The 25,648-nt window shown below is 38.9% G+C and overlaps 1 protein-coding gene and 1 long non-coding RNA gene across 2 annotated transcripts in view; one reads left to right on the plus strand and one right to left on the minus strand.

The window, feature by feature from the left end:
- ppm1bb (protein phosphatase, Mg2+/Mn2+ dependent, 1Bb) overlaps positions 1 to 2,096 on the plus strand; it is a 36,538-nt gene extending 34,442 nt beyond the window's left edge. The window contains exon 6 of the mRNA XM_082151759.1: positions 67 to 2,096. Within this exon, the coding sequence (XP_082007885.1) occupies positions 67 to 96 (30 nt within the window). The 3' untranslated portion in view covers positions 97 to 2,096. The remainder of the gene's footprint in view (positions 1 to 66) is intronic.
- Positions 1 to 25,648, minus strand: part of LOC309485129 — a 183,690-nt gene that overhangs the window by 137,679 nt on the left and 20,363 nt on the right. The gene's annotated exons all lie outside the window — the stretch shown is intronic.

Here is a 25,648-nt window from a genome sequence, read left to right on the forward strand (position 1 = left end):
TCTTCCCTTTTAATTTGACTCTGTTTGCTCATTTCTTTCCCGTTCTTGTTTTCTCCCCTGTTTCAGAGCGGAGGTGACCTGGACGACCCCTGGTAGCCGGAGCAGCCGACGGCTTCTGAATCCACATGAGAATGTCCTCAGTTCACACAAGAAAACCCTTGCTCGCACACTTTTTTTGGTTTCGATTCGGAGAGCGTCATAGGAAATGTTAAACGAAAATGTTTTTTTAGAACTGCATTGTACGGTAGAGAGATTTATTTTTACTCCCCTCCCCATCCCCCCCTCCTGAAATCTGTCGATTACGAGCAGTGACGAGACTGCTTGAGCAAAAGTTGCTGGATGCTAATTTGGAGGCATGAACTCAGCTGGAGGAGGACGGGGCCAGCGAGCTCTGAGAGGGACAGGGACCCTCGTTCAGAAGGCTCACTTTTAACCCCTTCACACCACGCATGTGCAGCTTTTTTGGAGGCATGATCTCTGCCACCCTCTACTTTGACCCTGCAACTCGCAACTCTCACCCGACCAGCTGGACAGCAGCCAATGAAATATAATGTATCTGTTGTGGATTTTTCTTTTTCTCTTTTTGGGGGCAGAGGCGAATTTCTTCTTGTGTCATTCATTTTGGTGCTTGCTGTTTAACACGAAAATGTAAAAAATAAATAAAAGGACACTCATTTTGACGGCAGGAGATTATGGCAAACCCTGATTGGAGAGAACTTTATTTGGAGGAACTTTTCACGGCGACTTCCTTTTAGTCGCCGCAGAGACCGTACATAAACTGAACTCGTCTTCTTCTGCTCCGTACTCTTCATCCCCAGCTCTCTCCCCACCGAGTTTCTCCCATCAGCTTGAGTTCTGGTTTGTGGTTTTCTCTAACAAATTTCTTGAATTTAGAATAGTTTCCCCCTCTATCATTTTGACTCAGCATTTTTAATTTTTATTACAGATTATATGGCGTAATTGGTATTGTTTGATTGCACTCACATTTGCTTTCGAAAAACAAAAAATACTAAAAACTATATGAAAGAGAAACTATGAGAAGGTAGAGTATTTCTAAAGTGAAACTGCAGAAATATGTATGTGTATATAGCTATATTTTTTTTTTCTCCTTTAACAGCAGAGTGAAAGAGTGGGAGGGGACCCTCTCTCCTCAGACTGGCTGATAGGTACTTGAATATTCATTATGAGTGGTTCTGATTTTAAATTTTTTTTTTTTTTTTTTTTTTGGTAATCCTTAATGTGGGATTGTTTTTGAACCGTGCCTGTAAAAAGGTGAACCATGCTGTAAGGGTGTACTTACAGGACAGTCGGCTATGGATGAATGTACCCCTTATTCACACTGATACACATATACCTTCACGCACCCATTTGTACATGCTCATGCATAACACTTTCATATGTACATTTATCGTTTGATCAGCTTCATCGTATACGTTCACGTTCTTACTCCATTTACTTCACATACGTTTTTTTCTGCACTCTGTACATCTGACACAGACAGACATGCTTTGGAGGCCTTCTTTTCTTCCTCCCTTTTTTGTTGTTTATTCATCGACTTCACCTGCTCTGGTGTGTAGCTTTAAAATGAGTGTGTAATTGAATTTTATGAGATGATTGTTTATGTATGTATATATATTTTTGCAGTTTTCCCCTCTTCTGGTACACATAATTTGTAGCCATATGCTGGAAAGCTTAATTTTAAGATGAATAGATCAAGTCTGTTTCCAGTTTGAGATGGTAAAGAGATATATTTTGTGCTGTGAGTGCTCAAGGACATTCATTCGCATTGTGTATATCAACAATTATTGTTGAATAATTAGAATTGAAACAAAGTATTTTATTTATTCCAAGTCTGTTGGCTTGAGAAGAGAGGGTTTCACCGGAGGGGGAAACTACTATCCCTTGTATTTTGGAGAGTGTGATCAAATTCTCTTGCTCTCACGTCCTTCCTCTATTTCTCTCTGATTCTTTCTAACCACCCGACAAGCCCATGTAATGAACGTCCCCAGTATGATGTTGTGATGTTTCAGTAGCAAACAGTGAATATGATCTGTTCTCCTCAATAAAGGATTGCTAAAGTTTGATGTTAACACAAAGACTTGCTTGTGTTTAAAATGTTATCTCGCTGTATTGCAGGAAGGGAATGAAGGATTCACACCATGAATCATTCAGTGAAAGTGAAATTACTGTGTTTTTTCTCCTCTCAGGAAACCTCTAGCCACCTTATTTTCAATTCAGAAGTTGTTTTCTATGAAAGTGCGAGACTTCCGATTCATTAGCTGTCGTTGAGTGCAACAGTGACTATGTTTACATGCAGCCAATAATCCGTTCAAAACCAGGATATTAGCAATAACCCGGTCGCGCACGGCCATGTAAACACCGGCAAAAACCCGGATAAGCTCAAATCCCGGTTTTTAAAAACCCGGATATTATCCCTGGGGTACCCCTTTTCTAACCCGAATATTTGGTCATGTAAACGCGTATAGTGTCTGCGGCCTTGGTTCCTAAGTATTTTCCCTTTGGGATATTTGAAAAGTCTTTGTTGAAGAGGTAAGCTATCAGCCAAACCAACCAGCTACCAGGTGATTCATAACATTGCAAACTTGAAGCAAAAAAGTATTTAAAAATCTGACGAAGACAGAGGTAAAAGTCTGCTTTGCGGCTTTAATGAGAGAAAGAACTACACTTGACAATGTTTGTTTAATGCAAAATATTCATATATACACAAATATTTGAGAGTGTAGGGAGAGCTAAAGAGGTATTTTGTCACTATTAGTTTGTGATCCTCTGATTGGTGGAGAATTCTTTGCATAATTATGAATTATGTTTTTCACCTGGAATATTGCTGTTGAACATAATTAAAATAAAAAAATTGGAAGAATATAGGCTGGTGGCTTCAACAAATGCATACACTCCTGGGGGGAAAAAAAATTTAAGAAATAAAAAGGCCAAGCCCAAACTGGCGAAATATTTAGTGGTCTTTTAATGATTTTAATCATTTTAATCACACATCACTGATCAGGAAATGAGCAAGAATTGCACAAATACTGTAGATAAAGTATGGAATAGCCTTCCCCAACTTGCAGTTACAGGAAGAAGAGTGTGTTGTTCACTCAATTTTAAAGGCTTCAAACTGTTCATGAGTTGAAAAATGTCTCCCAGTTCGTTTGAGTTTATTGTGAGACCAAATATTCGCTATAGGTTCCAAATCTGGACTCAGACCAGGACTGAACATGAGCCTGATGAACTTGTTCTCAAGACACATCTTGGTTATCTTTGCAATTTGCAATGCAGGAGCATTGTCTTGTTGAAAAATAACATCTGATCATTCCTCTTTGGATAACTTTTCATTTGTAGGAAGCAAGTCAATATTCTCCTGTACTCCAAAGCATTAAATGACTTTTCACAGTGAAGCAGCTCACCAATACCAGCAGCTAAAAAGGCTCCCCACAATGACCCTTCATCCTACATGCTTCACTGTGGTAGAAATGCATTTATTATTATATTTCTCAGCATATTTTTGAAGACACCACTCTGGAACATCACCATTAAACTCGTGAAACAGCAATGGATTTTGAAGCATTTGCTTAAATTAATGAATTAAAATAACTGGAAGTGGCTGACACAGGAACATTCAAGTTAAAATAAATAAATAAATAAGGTGAATTGAACTTCTGATATGTTTAATGCTGTTTCTGAGGTGTGAACGGTTATATCAGTGGATTGACACAAGAGGGCGTGATAACGGAGTTGAAGTCAAACTTTCCTTTGAGTAGATGTGAGTGCTGAATAAGAAAGCATGCTGTGATCCAACGAGTTTCATGCACAGTATATCGTTTCTTGTCTTCAGTCTTTTCTTCTCGCCAAAGCAAAAAAAAACAAAAAAAAAGGTTAAAAAAATTATAGAACAAGAAACTGTGGTTTAGGTTTAGGCAGCAGTGTATTTCCTCATGGTGAAAAACAATTGTCTTTTTGAAGCTGAAAAGATTCTGTTTCATTAAGAGGATGTATGTCACTTTTGCCCTGTGGTCTGTGTGAATGACATGAGAAAAGATGAGGAACAGTGTGCGTTACACCACAGATGACTGCACATGCTCACCTGACCAGAGTCATCACCTCTCACCCCTTCTGCTAATCGACAGCCTCTGAGCAGAGACATCCTGAACTGGCTTTTCTTTTTTTTTTTTTTTTTTTTACATCTGTAGCTCATTACAATGTCTCCCACTGCAAAGCCTAAATCCTCTTAATGATCTAGTATAGACCCACCCCATCTAAAAAGTGCCCCTGCATGGTTACACAGTATTGTTTCCCATGGATCAGGATGCCAAACGTGTGGATTAAGGTCATCCACACTCTTCAGGCTGAAGCGGTGGGGAACTTGACTAGATTGCGCAGAACATCTCAGGTTTGTGGATTGGGAGATTAAGGAAGGTTAGATTATGGTTAAATGGTCTGAAACCGGTTATAGGGAAGATAGTTTAGTCAAAACACCTGTTGACTGAGAGGAAGATCATTTTAACTGGGCGTGTGTGTGTGTGTTTTAACATATAGTGAAAAACAATGTTAAATGCCTGGTGTGGAGCAAAGCAGTAAGTACCTGAGCTATAGATTTGTTTGTTTTTTGGGGGGGTTTCGGTACAATGAAAGTCAATGAGGACCAGTGGTGTTTTGGACCCCATTGACTTTCATCATATGGGCAAAAATAGTTGGCATTCAAAATATCATGTTTTTGTTTTCACAAACAATGGGAAAGTAGCGCAATGGAATGCAAAAACACATTCTGTCTGAATGGCCCCTAAAGCGCAGTTCACACAGAAGGTGTTTTTGCAGTTAAAAACATTAGATACAGATCAGTGGAATAAAAATAAAAAAAGGTCCAGAAATGTATTTTGTAAAAGTTGCACTTCTGTTGTAAGTTGCAAAAGACACAAGGGTCAAACACGTCCATTTAGCACGTTTTCATAAAATAAAAAAGGAATGGAAAAGTAGCGCAGTGGAATGGAAAAACTTGTTCTGTGTGTGTGAACGGCCTTTAACACGGCATAAAGTACTTAACTGTAAATCAAACACCTTGCAGCTCTGTTCCAGACACGCATCTCATTTGAGAAGATTTACGCCAGAGAAACAAACAGATAACCGGTGTGGCAGATGTTTTAGCTGTTTAGCAAACAAATTGCCCCAACGTGTAACTAAAAAGTCCTTTAATTGTTTAGCTCGCCTCTGCATTGGTTGCTTGTGCTCTTTCAAACATCCAATATATAAAGCTGCATCATCGTTTGTAACGTCCTGCTAAAATACCTTGGCTCGTGTGTATAGAGTTAGCAGTGGGGGTCTGAGCGGTTGGTCGGGAGGGTGGGCGTGGGGGGGGTTGGGGGTGTTAGGGATTACCCTCTTTTCCAAAGCCTAGTTACATTGCAGAAGTAAATGAGCTGTTGAAAGAATGCATCCAGGGCAGGAACAACCGTACGTCCTGGGGGCCGAAGCTTAACCGCCGCCCGATTGGTGGGATTACAGAGGAAATGAGAGGACAGAGCAGGGGACCGAGAGCCAGGTAATTCAGCTCTAATTAACCACATTCACCAACCTGCATGTATTCTTCCCCACCTTTTCTTCATTCCTGCAGGATTTGTTCCTACCTGTTGAGACATACTGTTGCCCTGTGCATTCTCAGACGTCATTGTTTGGGCGCAGAACCCGGCACGTTTGGATTGAGGCAAGTTTACTTCGTCTCGTTCCGCTGGTCACCGTCAAAAATCGTAGCTCTTGCGACCAGCAGGTGTTGTACGGCCAATGTATTTGTGTGATAAACTTTCTCTCAGTCTCATCTGACTTCGTATTTGTCAAGTGACATTAATTACGACTCTCCCCTGCTATGTCTTTCTCTGTTTCTCCCTCTCTGAGCTGTCACCTCTGTGTCAGTGGATATCCCTGAGTCTCAGCATGAAGCGTCCATTGGAGCTGAATGCGCCCTCCCTCTCAGCCACCGGCCCACCAGCCGGCGCTGTCCCGACATGACAGCCCATTGTGTTTGTCCAGCCAGGCCGAAACCCCTGGCCGCAGGAAGGAATTAAGAAAGGATAGGAGGGGAGAAGTAATTATGTTTAGTCACTGAATTCTGTAGATCCCTGTGTTAATTATGCGATTCACCACAAAACACTGTCAAGTCAAGTGAAAAGAGCAGGAATGCCGGTGAGAGCGGATCAGAACATGACACCTCGGAGCCCCTGCGAGGTCAGGGCAGGACCGTGTGTTTGTAAGGGTAGGATAAGCCGCTCACGTACACCAGGCTCCAATTACAGGCCTGCCCATTCACATGCATCTCTGCTCGGCTCGTCTGGTTTGTCAGCAATTTTTTGCAATTAATAGGGCGTGAGACTCAATATGCTGTAACAGCGTCTGCAGAGTAAAAGACAGACTGTATGTTGTGTAACCGTCCTGCAGTACGTTAAACTAGATCGGGACACCCCAGTGCTCTCTGAGACTTGTTTCTGTCTCTGAGTCTCTGTAGTACTGTAGTCTAGGGGTTTTCAAATTGGGGCCCAGGGACCCACTATGGGGTCTGTAGAAAATGTGGAGTGAAAAAGACCATATATATCAGTAAGAAATCAGATCTATGTATATATAATATACATTTATATATTAATGTAGGTTATTAATATAAAATAAAATAAATATATATATATATACACACATACATGCATCCATAGTCACACTCACACACACATGTATATATAATAGTGTGTATATATATGTATTTATATATGTATATTATGTTAATATATGTATATTTATACATATTATTTATATAATGTATGTGTATGTATATATGTATTTGTGTTTATATATGTTATATATAATTATATATTTAAATATATTATGTTAATATATTATGTTAGCATATACAAATATATGTGGTTTTCCTTATATAAATAATTTATGGCACTATAAGTTTTACTCTGTACAAGTTTAGAATGATATTTATTATGAAGTATGTTATTATAACTGTAAGCGTCTTTCAATTATACATTTTGGCTTTAGTACAATGACAAATAACAGCAAATCAAGCTTTTAATTAATTCAATAATTAACATGTAAAAAATCTATTTTGCAAACAAATTTGCTTTTAATACTAAGCTTGATGTTTACTATCATGTACGAAATGGTCTACTTGAAAATACATAGCTGCTTTTTTAGGAAGAGGTTATTTGAGGATCGTTGGTTTCAAAAAGTTTGAAAAGGCGTGCTGTATTCATCCTATAGTATCAGTGAACATGCTATTGTGTAAAATGTATTTATACTCTCCTTCACAGATGTGCTCTAGCCTGGGGAACCAGACCAATGTGCTCCTAATATCTGTCTCCATATTATGGTTTCTCTTTTGTAAGTGAGGAGAGAGAGGCCGATACGATCAGGTGCGGGAGCCTCGGTCTGCGGGCTAGACCAGGCTCTGAGGAAAACAGGAGAGAAGAGGAGGAAGTCATTTATGGGCTGAGCATGTTTCATGCCTCAGAAGCCATGTTGAATTAAATAGAGTAATCACTGCTTGAGGCCACCCTCTCTCCGGTTCACTCTCTCTTTCGCTCTTTGTACACCATTTGTGGCTGAGAGGAGTGGATTATCACTAGATCACCGCGGAGGCCAACCCAACAAATGCGCACACACTTTACTTCGTGTTTAGAGATGCTGAGTCCTGGTCTACTTCACTTTTTTTTTTTCTTTTTACATTGTAGTCACTCACTTTTATTTAGCCAATCAAAAGCTCGCAATCAGCTTTCATTGCGTCTGATTTGTCCACCAACCTGTTAGTCATTTGACCCTGTGTCCTCCAGCCAAACGAAGGAGAAGAACCACAAGGTCAGAGAGATAAAAATAGTTTTGATTCAGATCAACTGAAGCGTTTAATTCTGGAGGTGCCCTCGGGCCACTTCCGTGAATGCTCTTAATCCACTTCTATAATGCACATTGCCCAATTGTGTATGTGCATTATCTGGACGCAATGTGCGCTCCTTTGGGCGGTCATTGTGAAACACAAAGCTGAGTGTCTCCCGTGAGCCGTATGAATTTAGACGATGACAGCTGAGCGTGGAGACATGGCCATATATCTTATTTATGGGGTGGAGGGAAAGGAAGCAGCAGGACATGGGTGTCATATTGAGAGACTGTGATGAGGAAGCAGAAAGAATGACCGTGAACTGTTTCCGCCTGCCTAAGTTAAAGATGCCAAAGAATTGCTGAGTAGGGATGGTTGTAACACTATTTTTTTTACCGTTTGTAACTCAATACTGTTTTTGGTGCTGCTTCCCTCAAAATTGGATTCAAGCTTCCCATGCTTATTTGTTACCAATTACAGTTTGTTTAAATCTGCAACTTATTCCTAAACTGTATGTCAAGTACAACAATTGCAGTCGAGTTAGACGGCAATTTGAATTTTCTACGTGTTTATTTGTTAAAGGTGAAAAAAAAAAAAATTACATTTACATTTTGTGTCAATACACCATCAATCCTTCCAAAACGTGTTTGTCTTACCCTGATTTACTATATGGTAAGTTCCTTATAAGTGTTAGTATTTTAGACCGGGCAGGATACTTTTCGTGTGAAATTGCGTACCTGCGTCTCTCGTAAATAGAGAAAAGTTGCTCCGACTACTTTGACGCATGCGGGAGTAAACGAGCCAGAAAGGTTGACATGGAGCCGCTAAATCTCGAACCTCTGGGGAATCACCTGTTAAAAAATAAATAAATAAAAACATAGAACAGAGAATCTTGCTTGCATAAAGAGAAAGCGACAGAGCTCGTAATAAAACGAGAATCAACATTGGCTGGCCCTTTCGGAGACGGCGAGAACTGAGGGATTTGAAATGTTGTAAAAGTGACAGAGACGGCAATTTTATTACTCAACAGGAGAGTAAGGTATATAAGGTAAGGAGAGCCATATAGCTCTCTAACAAAGTTCACTGTAAAGCATTATCTATTGTGAAGGCTCATTTCATTTTGGTTGTTATAGCGATGTGCTGGAATTTATTTTCAAGGAAGTATGTCTATTAATGGGTGTAACTACAGTAACGTCTTCAGGTAGTCAGCTTGAGATCTTTTCCATCGAAACTGGTTATATCTCTTAAGCCTATTGTGAATGTTTTATGAGCAGTAGGATATAACCATATTAATCCACGTTTGTTTTATAACTTCCTCCTACTCAAACTTTAATTTATTTTATTTTTTTTCAATAAATAATTGTATTCAGCAAGGATGCATTATATTGATCAAAAGACAAAGGAGACTTTATTGTACATTGTTACAAAAATATATATATTTCAAGCAAATGTTTTTTTTTCTGAACTTTATATTTGTTAAATAATTCTGAAAAATACCACGGTTTTCCAAAAAATATTAAGCAGCACAACTGTTTACAACAATGATAATATATAATGATATGTTCAAGCTTTGCCATCATATAAATACATTACATTTAAAAAATATATTAAAATAGAAAGGTTATTTAAAATTGTAATAATATTTGACAATATAACTGTTTTTACTGTATTTTTTTATCAAATAATATCAAATAAACACAGTCTTGATCAGCATAAGAAGATTTACTGACACCGTGTATCAAATTAAATTAAACTTGGTAATGTATACCCAATTTAACATGAAGATCTCTTTATACAGATGATACTTGTTCTTTCATTCACACTGTAGCTACACCCATTTGTAACATTTGTTAAAGGGATACTCAAAAAAAAGACAATTGTCATCATTTAATCACCTTTAATTTGTTCCAAACCTGTAATAATTTCTTTCTCTACAAAAAAGGATGATATTTTGAAGAATGTTAGTATCCAAACAGGTAACCCCATCGACGTCCATAGTATTCCCCATACAATAGAAGTCAATGGGGCCCATTAACCTTTTGTTAACTCTTCGAAATATCATCTTTTGTGTTCAGCAGAAGAAAGAAATTACTACAGGTTTGGAACAAATTGAGGGTAAGTAAGGATGGAAAATGATTTTTAACATCCCTTTAACGTGATCACAAATTAAAAATGTATTCAAGTGAACAGTTGATGTTCCTATCTCGCAATTGTTTTTGTCCTGTAAACCCTTTTATATGTACCGAGCTTTCAGGAGTATGGTGGAAACCTGTACCTCATTTAAACGGTCGGTGTTACAACTCGCCCCATGTTACAGCTATCTCCACCCTCCCCTACTTTTAGACAAACAAAAAATAGTATTCGTTGCCTTTGGAACCATGTACAAGCAACACCACAAGTGTATAACGTAACTTTAATCTAGTCCTATGTGAACAGCAGTACTACACCATCACTTTGGCCTCTTTCTGGGCATATCTCTATTTACACAATTGGATTGGCCACAGTAAGCAGTGTTAATTGCACTTACCACTAGCCTGTGGGCGTCATGGGGATTATCGACCTGAATCATATTAGTGAAGCTTCCCAATGATCGGGACATTTACGGATCTGTGGCTTTGAGTGTTTTATCCTGCTTTACTGTTCAGTGTGGAATGTTTTAATCCAATAACAGAAGCTATCCTGACAGAAGTACAGACCGCAGTGTTGCCTCACCGTGTGCCACCAGTGGGTGGCAGCAGGCTCCACTTTTTGCATGTGGTGCTTATTTAGGGGTCCTCTGGTGGTCTTCGAGAACCTGACAGCTCCTTTCAGTAAGTGTCCTGTAAACATGTAACATTCAGAGCTTCTAATTTAGGCTTTTAGCTGCGAGCTCATTTGCAGGGTGCCTCAGAGCAAAAGCAATCTCGTCAGGAGAAAGTTTACTTTAAGACTGAGGCGCAAAACACACTTATCGAATTACCATGGGAGTGTTTATGCGAGTATGTATGTGTGTGCATTTGATTTAAGGGACAGTTTAATTCAGTCATTTACTCAGCCTCTTGTCATTCCAAACCTGTATGACGTACGTTTTTCTGCAGAACATGTAATATATTTTGAATAATGTTACAACTGTTATTTTCCATACAATAAAAAGCCAATGGGGTCCAAAACAACATTGGACTCGGTTGTTTTTCATTGTATGAAAAAAAACAAAAAACATTTTAAATCTTTCATTACACATTTTATGCAAAGATTTCAGATGACTGCACCTTTGGGTCGACATACAAAACTGCCAAATATTTATACAAGCTGTAGTAATTGTTCATTATGTCTGTTTAACTGAGGTTTATTAACCACATAGTCTGTATTATCTTAGCTGTACATTACTGTCATTTATTTATTTAAAATTAAAATGTTAAATATGTGTTTTTATGTTCCTCAGAAGAAAGTAAATCATACAGTTTCGGAACGACATGAGAGTGAGTAAATGATTTTCATTTTTGGGTGATTAAGTTTCTGTACTGTGGTGAAGAGTGGCAGGCACTACTGAATAACCAGATGACTGAGGGTTAGTTAATGCATATGGAAGTAATGCTAAAGCCCTCTACTCTCAGACCTGTTCACACAGCACTCAAGAGGGGATTTATAACTCCTCGCATCCTCTCGCAGTCCCCCATCACTATTCAACCTGTTACCTCTCTCTTCCACTGACAAAATGCTTCTCTTTCTCGCGTTAATCCCTGAACTTTGTCACCTTCCAAAATCTCCATCTCCCCTTTTTTTCCGCTCTCCTCTTCCCTCAGATACACCTGTGGCAGTCTTATCTGCGCCTGTGCTGTGTGAGTGTGGTATTATGAGATTAAGGATGGAGCTCTGATGATCGGATGCAGGTCTTAATTGGAGTGGAAGGTGTGCTTGGCCCCAGACAGTGATTTTGGCTCAGGGATATGACAGTCGAGTAGGGCTCAGAGCACTGATACGGGACCTGGTTGGTGGAAGGATGTCAATATAATTCTCTAATCATTTCTGATTGGTCCAGGGTGCTTGGTTGGGATAGACGGATAAAGAGAATGACTCCCCGCTCCCTTGTATTCCGATGTCTTAGCACTCTCTCCGTATCCACGAGCTTAATGGCTGTCCATCATAATGCAATCATAACTGAAAGGTGTTCCCAATCAGGATTGCGGATTATGAGATTACGCTCGCATTGTCGCTGCCCATTGTGAGGGGTCAAGCCCGCGTAATTTCGGTGATGGAGGACTGGTGTGTTTCCGTGCGCCATTACCCAGGTCACCCTGACGGCTTGTGGCAGGTGTGGCCTCTCTAATGACAAAAGACCATATTGATATAATTGCTCTCTTTTTATGATTAATTTCATATTGTAATGGGACGGGATTTAGCAAAGCTCTCCTCAAAACTCCCAAGCTTCTCATTACAGGAAGAGCTCTGTCGTAGCATCTCACTGCGATGTTAATATAGGCCATCATAGTAAATGAGCGCCCATTAGGTTATTGTATTTCATTTATCTTTTAGAGGTGGAACAAAACAGCCCAAATTGGGGTAAAGGCCCATCCACACTAAGAACGATAACCATGACTGTAAAGTTTGAATAGTCATTCTAACTCTATGAGAACAGGAAAGTCCAATAACGGTAATGACACAAAGGAACGATATCATTGTACATTGTAATCCTTTTTTCTTTTTTTTTTGCTGATTAACATTAAAAACATTAACAGCCAATCAGAATCCACCTGATGATACAGAGCTTGTTAAAGAGTGCATGCTTATAATAAACCACGTTATCATGATTTGGTGTGGATGCTAATAGTTCTCTTTATAATTGTTGTTTTTGGTGTGAACGGCCCTTAAGAGGCTCATGGGAAGATTAAACCCAGAGTTGGTTCCTCTCATCACTTCTGCATGCACAACAAGTCCCCGGTTGATGCGTTCAGAGACTCGGGGACCGTATCGAGCAGGTGTTCTTACTGCACAGATTGAACTTGCTGCGGGGCATCCTGCGAGCATCCGCCGCGGCCTCTAAAAGCCTGAATTAAGAGTCTCTGAATATTACATGCATGTAATGGGGTTTTAATTTTGGAAATCGCCAGTATTGTTCATTATTCAACAGGACATTTTACTCTAGCGATCGCAACCGAGTTCCACCTGAGGATGAAAAGCCCTGCAGGTAAAAATTGGATCGTAATTACACCGTGACCTCCTATCAGCTGGTCAGTCCCATTCCCTTTTCCGCGTGGATTGTGAAAGCACGGGGCATTGTGAGTTTGGGAGGCCGTTAACTGAAATGGCCTTTGACAAAACCCCCTGGTCACCACGCACCGCTCATTGGGCCTTTTTTGCCCTGTGCGTCACTCTTTCCTCCATTGCTCTCCATTCATTCCTCCCTCCTCAGCAGGCCTTCATAAAGAAACAGGCCCAGCCGTTGACCCCGCCATTCAGACCGGCGCTCTCTGCGGTGCCCAGCATGCCGTCTAACAGGCATTCTTGGTGCCCCATTTCTGATGGCTAGAATTGCACGGGACCCTCAGGGTCAAATGTGGGCCTGGCATATGCCCCTAATTCGCACCAATGTGGAGTAGGAACACCTGAATCCTTGCCCTCTAAAATCAGTTATCAGAGTTACTTTGAATTTTAAGAGCACTTTTCAATTAATCTGGATGGGTTGAACTGAGCTAATCTCAAAAGGATGTACTAATAAAAGCGCGTAAAACAATGACCGTCACTTTTTAAATAAGTTCTGCGCTCTGTCAAAGCCACGACGTGCCTGTTGCGTCCCTTCTGTGTGAAGACATTACTCAATTATTGCTCTTAAGTGCCTCTTAAAATTTAAGTGCTGCGCTGTCTGTCAAGCTGCCATTATGTTTAAAGGCTGTTCCCCTTGTGTCTGTTCATCTTATCAGTTTTATGGCAATTTCATAACGGAGCAATTTAATCCACTGTGTGGTTTCAATCCATCGAGTTCTCCAGCGGTGTCACTGGAAGTAAACACACATATGCACGCGGGCAGCGAAGCAGGAGAACACAGTGTTTTCTACAGTATGTTGATGGCCGGTGAGGTCACTCTCTCTCTCTCTCTCTCTGATAGTGAAGAGTGGAAGATGAGCAGGTCTCTGTGGAGTGAATAAATGTGTAAATGCAGGTCGTTCTTCTCTAATCCACAGAGGTGGAAAAGCACTGAGCCGTTAAATAAGCAGAGAGCTGAGCCGCTTTGCTCTTCGCCTGCATATTGACCAGAGACTTAAGATGATTAATGCAGCACTTTAGCGCTGCAGAGTAGAGAGACAGAGAGAGAGAGCGAGAATGTGTGAAAAAGACAAGAGAGATGGACGGTGAGAAAGAATAGAGATATTGAGAATTTTAATTGTTTTGTTTTAATGATAATGACTGCATGAAGTCTGAGATGATAGATTTGCCATGTCTTGTTCCAGTAAACGTTTTTTTTTTTTTTTTATCTTTAAAACAGGATCAATTTACTTGAAACTCAATTGTGTAAGATAAGATTTAAGTATAAATCTAACAGTTTTCAAGGTTATTAAAAACACAAGAAAATTACTTAAGAAAAATAAATGTCCATTCATTACATTCTCAAAAAATCACATTTACTTGGCCTCTGTGCAGTGCAAAAAAAGTTATTATTTCTTATATATTATATTATAATACATATTATATTATTACACATATATCATTATTTTATTGTTTGCAGTGGAAATATACAAAAAAATCTTTAAAGCAAGATCAATTTACTTGCGCACAACCTTCAGAGAACATTATATTGAATTAAGTTTATTTCTCTCATATCTTTGCAAATTATTTTTTCTTGTTTTAAGCCAATAATGTAAGAACCTAATTCAAGACATAACATTTTATAACAAGTTTCAATGTTTTACTTAATTTTGCTAATCATTTTTTAATATGGTTTAATTTATTTATTTATTTAACTTTTTTTTCTTTTAATCATAAATTAAATTGCATTTATATTGTTTAAAACATTTTTTGATTTTTTTACTGGAAAATAAGATATATAATGCACAGCAGCCACATTTTGTGAATACATGACCGTGAAAGGCTCATTGTCATAAAATTCACTGGTTGTCAGCACATACCCAAATAGCGAACAATTCCCCAGTTTGTGAGATGAGAGAAATGACAAGTAAACTGTGCAAACAGGTTTTGCGTTGCTTTATCTGAATTGAAGAAGTTGCTCTTGACATCCCAATCCCAAGGTTGCACCGCGTTCGCAGAGAGGGGTTGTAATTGGCTACTGACAGCAGGGTGAAGGGTCAGATGCAATCGGGACTCAGGTAATTTACTGGTGGAAGTGATTTACGTGTGTGTTTGTTTTTCATATTCACCACTCCATGAGAAATTGCAATTTTAACAGGGCGGGAGGAATGCAGAACAGTTGGATGCTGATTGCAGATATTCTGTGTGTGTGTGTGTGTGTGTGTGTGTGTGTGTGTGTGTGTGTGTGTGTGTGTGTGTGTGTGTGTGTGTGTGTGTGTGTGTGTGTGTGTGTGTGTGTGTGTGTGTGTGTGCTCTTTTTCTATGTGCATATGCGGTCACTTAGTTGCTCTCCCTCATCACAACCGTACAGGAAAAGCTTATGGACTTTTGCACTGCATTCAAATCTGAATAAAGTAGTAAATGTGAAGTATGACGCTTTTTGTGCAAACGATTTTGAAATCGGAAATACTCAGCAAAGAGGATAAAAGATGCGTTCTGTGCAAAAGATATTGAAATCGGAAATACTCCGCAAAGAGGGTAAAAGAATATCCATGTAAAGCATTTGATAACAGGCTTTTCATTGCAATTGACTGAACATGTTGAAAGACACTGTCCTTTCATGTAGCTGCATGTCACAATAGGCCAAAAGGTGAATACCAGTATAGACTGAACCAAATAGGCAACGTCAGATCTCGCAAAGCAATAAACCTTTAATAATACAAGGGGTCATCTTTCTCTCTGTAGATTACCTGTACGGCTGCAGATCCATTAACCTTGAGTGGAACACATGACCGTTCTCTGAGCTTTCTGGTTGGGAAGCCAAATCAAAGTTGTAAGAGAGAAAATGTGAGTGAATATAGAGCTGTGAAATCACGGGGAAAGGGTTGCAGATCTAAAAATGACATTCTTATTTTGTTCGATCACCCACAGATTGTGAAAGAATCAGATGTGCAAACGTTTCATAAGATCATATTTTGGGTTGCGGAGGTATTTCCACATGTCAGTGCCCAGGACCTTGATTTGAGTGGCTTTGCAAAAGTCTAATCATTTGTAGTTGTAAACGGACTAAGGAATCCTGTTCTGTTCCCTTTACTCATCTTGAAAAAGTAAGAGTCCAGTTTTGACATGCTGATGCCAAAAGAAGCATGAATCCTGGGAAAGCAGGTTTAGACTTCTCAACTGTGTAATGCCTTCTGGCTATTGGGAAGTAAACCTTGATGTTGGAAACATTAAACATTTATTTTATTCTAAAACTGTATTTGCTAACTAATTTAGCTCTTGCTTTGGATTTTTTTAATTTATTTTTTTATTGAAATTAGGTTTAGTGTATTTCTCTTAACACAGTCTAAACAATATTTGCATTCACACTTAATTGTTCATGATTTTTAACAAACCACAGTAGGATCACTCCTTTAACATTAGTTAATGCATTTGTGAAGTTACAATACAAACACATTAATTAATAGGATAATGATGTTCAGTTCTACATATACATTTTTAACATCTCAAATGATATAACAACAATATGAACATTAATTACCAATGAAAAATATGTGTATAAATAAATGAACATTAACTACATGAAATGCTGCAACAAGAAAAAAAAAAAAAATTGTTCATGAGACTAATGGATTATCTAACGTTAATGAATTGAAACTTATTGTAAAGTGTTTCTCAGTAGCCACATGCCACCAAACGATGTGATTGTTTAAAGACATCTTTTTTTGCATCAATGACAACTGTTACGCTACAAGTTAGCTACACTTACAGTCATGCAAGTTTCTGTGCCAATTGTGTCTCCTGTAATTAGGGGTGTACGGAGGTGGAAAATTGTGAATGTTGGATCTGCCAGGCAGTGATGAAGAAGCGTCTGTGGGGAATAGCTGGAAAGAAAAGGCAGGAAAATGCAAAGTGCTCGAGGGTCCCTGGGAGCCATTTCAGCACTCTCACAAAATCATTTCTGCAGATAAAATATTCAAAAAAGCAGTTATGTTTTCATTTAAAACATCATGTCCTCTGTAAGTTCTATTTAATGTCAAACCAAGCACTTGGGTTTATCTCCGACTTTAGCTGTGTTTTTGTAGCCGCTTGTTCACTGTCCATTTTAACAGCTGAAAAAAAATAATAATATTGATAGCTCTTCAGCTCTTGTTTGGTTCCATGCACTTATAGTTTATGTACTGTTTAACAGCATATGGATCAAGGCAAAATTGTGCCGCCTCCTGCTCAGTTTGTGTTATATAGTGTTTAGATGAATGCTCTCATTTGAAGAGTTACAAAATCCTGTTTTTAGAATGCATAGTGTACAGGAAGTGTGTGATGCTGTACACTCTTAAACATAAAGGTGCCAGAAAAAAAAAGAAAGAGAAAATACACACTTGGTCCAAATAACTTTTCATGGAATGGTAAAAGAACCATTTTTCTCTATTAAAAATAAAGGAATATTTACTGGCATCTGTGTTGAACATTCACTAGTATTTCCCATTGTAGAGGTTATTTAGAGTGGATAAAAAGTTCAGACTAATAAATGAAATTATATTTTCTTTTAAGAACTGTTCACTGAAAGGTTCTTTGGGGAACCAACAATAGGGATTCAATGGCATCACTGTGAAAAAGCCCTTTTGGAACCTTTATTTTAAAGACTACTAAGAACCCTTTGTGCAATGGTGAAAGTCTTCAAGGTTTTTAATGGAACCTTGACAAAGAACCGTTTTAAGAATGTTTATTTTTAAGAATATTATTGTTAAGATCCATGATTACGTTTTGGCTAATATGGGTTGTTTTTTTTTCATCTCGGAAGATATTTGTCATTTTTGTATGAAATAGATTAGCTTTCATTCCCTCAAAATTTCCATGTAATTCTTCTAAGTACATGACAGTACAAACTAGAGAAATTAGACAAAAGTAGTCAAAAATAAGTGGCGAAAAAAAGAGTAATATTCTCTCCCAGTTGCCCTGCGCTTCTGTCAAATGGTAATTGGGGCCAGTAATTACTGTAAGTGGAGGGTTAACAGGCAATTAACCTGAAAGAAACAGTAGAGAATGTAAAAGATCAAGAGAATAGCGGAGACAATGCATGATGAGTCCAACTAGAGTAACACATTTCCTTTCAGTATTCTGATCTTTGCCTCCCCTGTCAGCCAAAGGCCGGCTCAGAAAAATCTAGACAAGGTCAAGTCAGAAAGGGACGGAAATTTCTGTTTACTCTGATGTTTGAAGAGGCGAGTACACCTGCACTTTCGGCTGATTTGCTTTAGTGCGTTCCTTCCGGTAGTCGGTGAATGTGCACTGTGTCATCTCAAAACACTTTGAGAAACGATTCTTTGTCTGACCTTTTTAAGAAGATTAGCCCCGTTAAACGAGTGCTCGGAGATGTTCTGATTCAAACCTTGCAGGTCTGGTAGGTCAACTAGTAAAATGAAGTTAAGTGAAGTCCACTTTGACTCTACAGGAAGTGTAGATGGGCCTGTCCGTCCGTCTCAGGGATATGTTCCTTGATTGAGCCCCTGAGGTCTCTGACACTCCACACAGCTTTAAAAACCTTAACCTAAGCTGATGTGAACGATCTCCCCTCGGCTCCTCCGAGAGAGCGCGTGTGCGACGGTGAAGGGGGGGTTGGGGTGGTTAGTTTATTGAAGCTGAAATGATTTTAGCCTACCTCTATGTAAGGATGTGCTTTGCCAAGCAGACTGGCTGAAGCTCAGCTTACTTTTTTCCTCTATGCATTTACATTCCCAACACCTGCATCACTTATTTATTTCTTAACCGCTTCCCACCCACTTTTTTTTTTTTTTTGCTCTATTAAACCCCCTCATTTGAATACGGCGTGCTGGAGATACTGTATATTGCTCCTCCATAATCAGGGACGCTACAGACCTCTCTGAGCTTTGTGTGTGGCTGTGCGGGTTCATGAGGTTCTGTAATCGCACACATTCAGAGCGGAGCTCCTCACCTGTTCCCTCTCTCCGCTATCAGAAACTCATCCGTCAGTAACCTGGACAGTGTTAGAGGGCCTTTAATGTATCTGCTGTGGTTTATTGTCCTTCCAGCTTTGCCCCTCAAGTCCAGTGAAGTGTGGAGCAATCACGGGCCTCTGTGGAGAACGGATAGAGCAATTTTTTCAGAAAAGGGGAGGAGGGGGTGGTGGTGGTGGTTACAGTAGTTTGTGCATGCACATTTCCAGAGTAGCAATCTTCCCTTCCTTTTTCCGCTCTGAATAAAGGTGATGAAATCCCTCTCGCTGCCACTAATCTTGAGCTGACAGAGAGGGCTGCTATACAAGACTCTCTCTATCTGTTGTGAGAGGCAGTGGACGCTTGCTTGTAAGCCGCTTATGATATTGACTGCCTGCTTCCTTTCCTTTTCAGTGTGGCCCAGCCACTTATGGATATACACACACTCACACAGTCTGCCATGTGTCGTCATGAGGAAACTCTTATTTTGTCCATCATCAAACTGTATGAAAGTTGAGAAAGCTATGAGAATGTTGCTTTCTCTGTTGGACTGAATTAGGTATTGATTAAGATAGGGAATTGAGAATGGGTTCTTATTCTGAATCGATTCCTGTAAAAAAAACATAATAATAATAAAGCACATGAAACGAATGAATGGCACTTACTTATTCAACAATGCTGCAAATTGCAATTCCACAACTATTCATGGATTTCATCCGGTCCCTTTCCACAGGTGTATTAATCAAGCACAATGCAGTCTGCATTCATAATCTAGGTGCTTGATTTTATACACCTGTGGAAAGGGACCGGATGAAAACCATGAATACTCTTAATCTATAACTCACAAGATGTCTGACTCCCAAAGAAATGACACTTGAATCTGTTCATTTTAGTGAATAATTTGGTCACACTTTAGATTAGGGTTCAATTCTCACTATAAACGAACTATGAACTACGGCTTATGTCTCAATAAACTCCTAACTACTGCTTAATTAATAGTTAGTTGTTACGTTTAGGTATTGGGTAGGATTAGGAATGTAGAATAAGGTCATGCAGAATAAGGAATTCATATGTGCTTTATAAGTACTAATAAACAGCTAATATCCTAATAACATTCAAGCTAATAAGCAAGTTAATAGTGAGAATTGGACCCTAGACTAAAGTGTTACCAATAATTCATATGAATAGTTTTGTGAATCAAACCCATAAAGACAACAAATGTAGACTGATTCCCAAACAAATGACTATTATGAATTGGTTCTTTCAATGAATCGAACCCATATTGTGCAACTAGTTTAGTCTGACTCCTGAACAAATTACGAGCCTGTTTTTTTCAGTCATTGGATTGCATTTACCTTTACGACAAAAGAAAGTAATTAAGGCTGTGTAAAAACATCGTTTGCAATAATTATGTACACTTGTTTTCCTTCCTTTCATCATTTGTCAATGGAATTGCATTTCTTTTTTTCACATGTGACCCTGGATCACAAAACCAGTCACAAGTAGCACAGGTATATTTGTGGCAATAGCCAACAGTACATTGTATGGCTCAAAATGATTGATTTTTCTTTTATGCCAAAAATCATTAGGATATTAAGTAAAGATCATGGTCCATGAAGATATTTTTTTTATTTCCTACCGTAAATATATAAAACATTTATTTTTGTGAGTGAATGCAGCAAAATCGCGAACATAAATGGACAACTTTAAAGGCGATTTTCTAAATGGTTTGGGGTTTTTTGCACCCTCAGATTCCAGATTTTCAAATAGTTGTATTTCTGCCAAATATTGTCCTATCCTAACAAACCATGCATCAATGCGAAGTTTATTTATTCACCTTTCAGGTGATGTAAAAATCTCAATTTCTAAAAAATTACCCATGTGACTGGTATTGTGGTCCAGGGTCACATAATAGGCCTATTTACAAAGTACTAAAAGAAGGATTGATAGAGCTGTTAAAGAACCTGAATCATTAATTTCTTTATTTTCCCATCCCTATACTACCAGCTGAAGGCCAGGCCAGCATTGTTGCTCTGATAATTCAATTTGTTCAGATGAACCGTGCTGAAAAGATGTTGTGCTTTTATAAAATGTGGCTATTCCTTCACTGTGAGTGAGGACAAATAGATAGCTGCCACTCAGCTTTTGTCCTGAATGTCTTGTTCAACCCAAAGGCCAGCACTATAGGCAATCTCACAATGTCATACAGTGGCTGCTTTGGCATTGAATTGTTCAAATAGTATATAGTAAAGAACAGAAAAGGACAAAGATGAAATCTCGGCTGTGATGATGACAGCTAGAAAGGGGCGAGGTAAATTGTCAGTGAAGGAGAAGGGAAGGAGGGGGGACTAGAGACTGAGAGGAAGAGAGCAGGTTCATAAAACACAATCAATCCACTTTGGCCTGGGCTCAATTATCCCAATCAAGGTTAATTCTTTTGAACCTGGGCACCGTTAAAGGGCACGAATACAAAGGAGAGAGTGGAATGTAGAGAGGATTTACTAGGGGAAGAGGGACACATTGATAGAAGACCATAAATCAATGATTTCTATTCAGAGGAACTCATATCAACGTTTTTTCTGAGAAGGGCTGTCTGGAATTGTGACACCGATTGAGCCAGAGCTATTGATTGGCACATTTACTTTTTAATCTTTCAGTGTTCATGAGTGTCAGTACACATAAAATCATTCAGTCCATTCCAGGTGAGTGACTTTTGTTTTCATTTTGCTTTATAAAGGCAAGAAGGTTGCAGTGCAGTGGGGTCCAAATCTCTGAAAGCACAGAAAATTCACTTCAGCTTGGACAAAGTGTGATGTTTTTTTTGTTGTTTTTTAATTATGATGTAAAATAAAGAAGGAATTGTTTAAAATTCTGCACTACTTTTAGGCTAAACTATTGATTTTCCTCTAATGAAGAGCAAGATGCTCTTTGCATCATTGACAAATCATCCTGGAGAACATGATCATCAGCTTTGGCATAAACTTATGGAGTACATGCACATTATATATAAAAATAAAAATAAAGTTCCAGATGTTGTTGTTTTTTCAGAGTGATGCCATAGAAGAACCATTTTCAAGAACTTTCAGTGAACAGTTCTTAAAAAAAATTTTTTTTCTTAGTGTGAAGACTATTTTAATAATCTATAGAACCTTTTTACACTTTAAGGAGTGTATTCGACTTTTTAATGAAATTGATATGCTGATAATATAATTTGTAATGAAAAATGTTGTATGAAATTGGAAAAATGCATCTCTAGTGATCTCAGACTTTTAAAACCTGTTGATTTTTTCAATATGATACAATTGTCACACATTTGATCTTTTAGGTCTGTTCATAATTAATAATACATTTTTATCCCTTTTTAGTGACATTGAAACATGGTATTTTGCTATGTAGAGTGAAAAATTAGCACGGGTCAGCAAAAATCTCAGAAACTGTTGATATTAATCCAGGATCCTTCCTGAAGTCTGTCCCCTGCCCAAACACACACCTCTATAAACACCAGGATAAAGAGGCCAAAATGAAAAAATTGCTGTCGTGCAAAGTTACATGAAGGACATCAGGCAGGCCGAGCGAGCCGATGGCAGAGTGACAGCCCCGTGCGATGGCTCTGCCTGATAAACGCTAACCTGCAAATGAAAGGCTCTTCAGTCCCCATCATCCCCTGTCACAATGCAATTACTCTACAGGGCGATAGCAAGATAGAGGCTCGCAGGCAAGCAGATAATAAAGCTATTGACTGATGTGACTTAATGATTAGAATGTAAGAAAAAAAGAACATAAGGACAGAAAAGCGCTGCTAGATTGTCAGGATTTGTGACCGTTTTTCCTCACCGACACAGATACAGTTCAAGCCAGATGAACAATCCTATCGGAGCATCTGAATATGTCATGCTGCACCGTGCTGAATTTGAGTGAGCCAGATACTGAGGCCGAGAAAAAAATACGTTGGACTTGAGGATCTGCGTTTAAGTGTTTCATTGTGTCCTTCAGAGAGCTTTTGACTTTGAACTGTTCGACGGCGCTCCTCCTCTTCCTCCACTCCCTCCTTGTCATGTATTTACACTCAGAGGAGAGACTGAAGACGTAAACGTGTAATTAGTCTCCATTGTTGTCTTTGCAGATTAGGAGCACCGTCGGAGCATGGCGTTTGAGGGGGCCGTAAGTTTGCAGCGTGATTGGCTGAAGGGGGGCTGGTCCGGGCACCCTGCCGTGGGCAGAAATAGTGTTTCCCCCAGGCGTAATTTTAGTGTAGTGAGTGTGAATAACGAGTGATTATTAATCAGAGCCCGGCAGTGTGATCACAGCTTCCTCTCCGAGAGCTCAGGGTTGGTGTTCAAATTCCCTTTACTCAGTGAGGAACCATGATGGTTTAGAGTAAGCAAGGTATAGATTGAGAGCAGAAGTAGAATGATTGACAGGCGGCCTGTAAATGTTTGTGCGTGAAAAAGGCCTTGCTGTCGGTTTTGATGCTGTGAGGCTCTGATTATGTGGCACATGTGGTGACGCCGGCCAAAGGCCACTAAGGCGCACTCTTGCCACCCCGTCTGAGCCCGGGGCATTTCTGCCCCCCCTTGTAACGCCCAAGAATGACACTTATCAGATGGTCCATGTAACAAAGAATATTGCTTCATGTCATTTCCCCTCTGGTTTGATATGACAGCATTATTTCATTGTTTTAAACATCTTCATGCATCAATAGTCAGAGAATAAGCGATTGAGGAAAATACACAGAGCAGCAAATGAAAGAGAATGAAGCACTGATAGTGAGTTGGAGAAAATAAATCGTTTTTTTTTTCTTTTTCAAACGCACACACACATATACACACATACTATTATACCTTTCATCTGTTCAAGGGTTTTTTATGATCTGGCGAATGAGTAATTTATTATTTATTTAATGCGAAGGACATTACACTCCACACAACATAACTACACAGTCTTGAGTTTCCTGTGAAAACTGGCTATTGTGCTTCAAGTTCATGTGAAAATGGGAAACTTGGACGTTTTAGACATATGAGCTGCCTGTAAATGCAAGCAGTTTTTTTTGTTTTGTTTTTTTGGAGGAAATTCCTTAAAGAAAATATTCAGGGTCAATAGAAGCTAAGCTCTATCATCAGCACTATATAAATAAATAAATAAAGGGTTACAAGCACTTACAATAGAAGTGAATGAGGCCAATCCATAAACAATAGTAAAAAAAAGAAAAAGAAAGAAAAGTAAATCCATAAGACATAAACCATGTGTGTTGATGTGACTTTGTTTGGGGGGAGAAAACTCTTACTATCTGTTTCTGTGTAAAGTTATATTTAATTTTACAACTTCACTGCCATGGTAACACAATGCCTATAACTATCAAATGACCTTAATTTTTTTTTACAATTAAGTCGTAAAATATTATAATAACAAATAATATTAAAATCAATGTAAGTGCTTTTGTAAAATAAGCTTCACATTCACTTCCTTTGTAAGTAGCTCTCTGTAACCTTGACTTATTTTAAAGAATACAATAAACAAGTCAAAAACAAAATGTTCAACCTTATACTATAATGCTGTTGATTTGAGCTGAATCAAGAAAATTCCTTTAACGGTGTTGTAAATTAAATTACACATCAGATTAATATAGTTTATGGCAATCGATATGCTTGAGAAAGGATAAAACACTATGGTTAATATGCAAACAAGCAGAGCTCATGGTGCACCAGAAATGCAGATCACATGATAATAATCCATTCAGTGAAAGTGAATGAAAAAATCAAATAAAATAAAACCTTTCAACCCCATTTGTTCCACAAGAGCACATACCCATAAACACCTAATCGGTTATACCATCAACTGGTAACATAACTGACTGGAATAAGTGTGCAGGACCATATGATTTTAGCTGAGTAATTTAGCAAATGCTCTTCTCTCCCATTGTTCCGGCTGATCACTCAGGTTTCATTGCTCTGATTAGGTGAGCAGGCGAGAGATTAAGGCAGATTATGGGGAGATGTGCGGCCAGCGTGGCAGACATCAGAGATGACCTGACAGTTCCTCCCATACCCTGCTGAGACGAGGGGTGCGATCGCTCAGTGCGAAACCGTGGAGGTCAGGAGGGGGTTCAGACGGACAGATGCATTTAATGATGTGTTCTTCAACTTGTCATCCCTTACATGCAATGTACAGTAGTTTAAATATGTTTGGAAATGCTAAAAGACTGTGGCAGCTGCGGCTGGGAATGAAAGCGGGCGCTAATAGCATAGGCACTCTTGATACGGGTGATGTAATTCCTCTCAAACCCATCACAAGATGAGGTGCAATGACTAGATTAATACATCATAATGCTTTAATATTTTTCATATGCAATTTGGATTTATAGTCCTTATCTGTCTGATGCCTTTGGCTAATCTACGCCGAGACCCTTGGCACCCAGGCAGTGAGATAAGAGAGGGCTGAGTTGGGTGCAGTGCAAGGGGAAAACATTAAGCGCTGAATGAGATTGTTGTTTATCTTTCCTGGGTTGGACTATTCACTTTGATAAAGAGACACATTTGTCTGAGAAAATAAGGAGCAAATTGAATACTCTCTGGGGGCTGACTCTCATTTGTAACCCTTTTTAGAG

Source organism: Leuciscus leuciscus, assembly GCF_965113295.1.
Source record: "Leuciscus leuciscus genome assembly, chromosome: 21".
In the NCBI taxonomy this organism is placed as follows: Eukaryota; Metazoa; Chordata; class Actinopteri; order Cypriniformes; family Leuciscidae; genus Leuciscus; species Leuciscus leuciscus.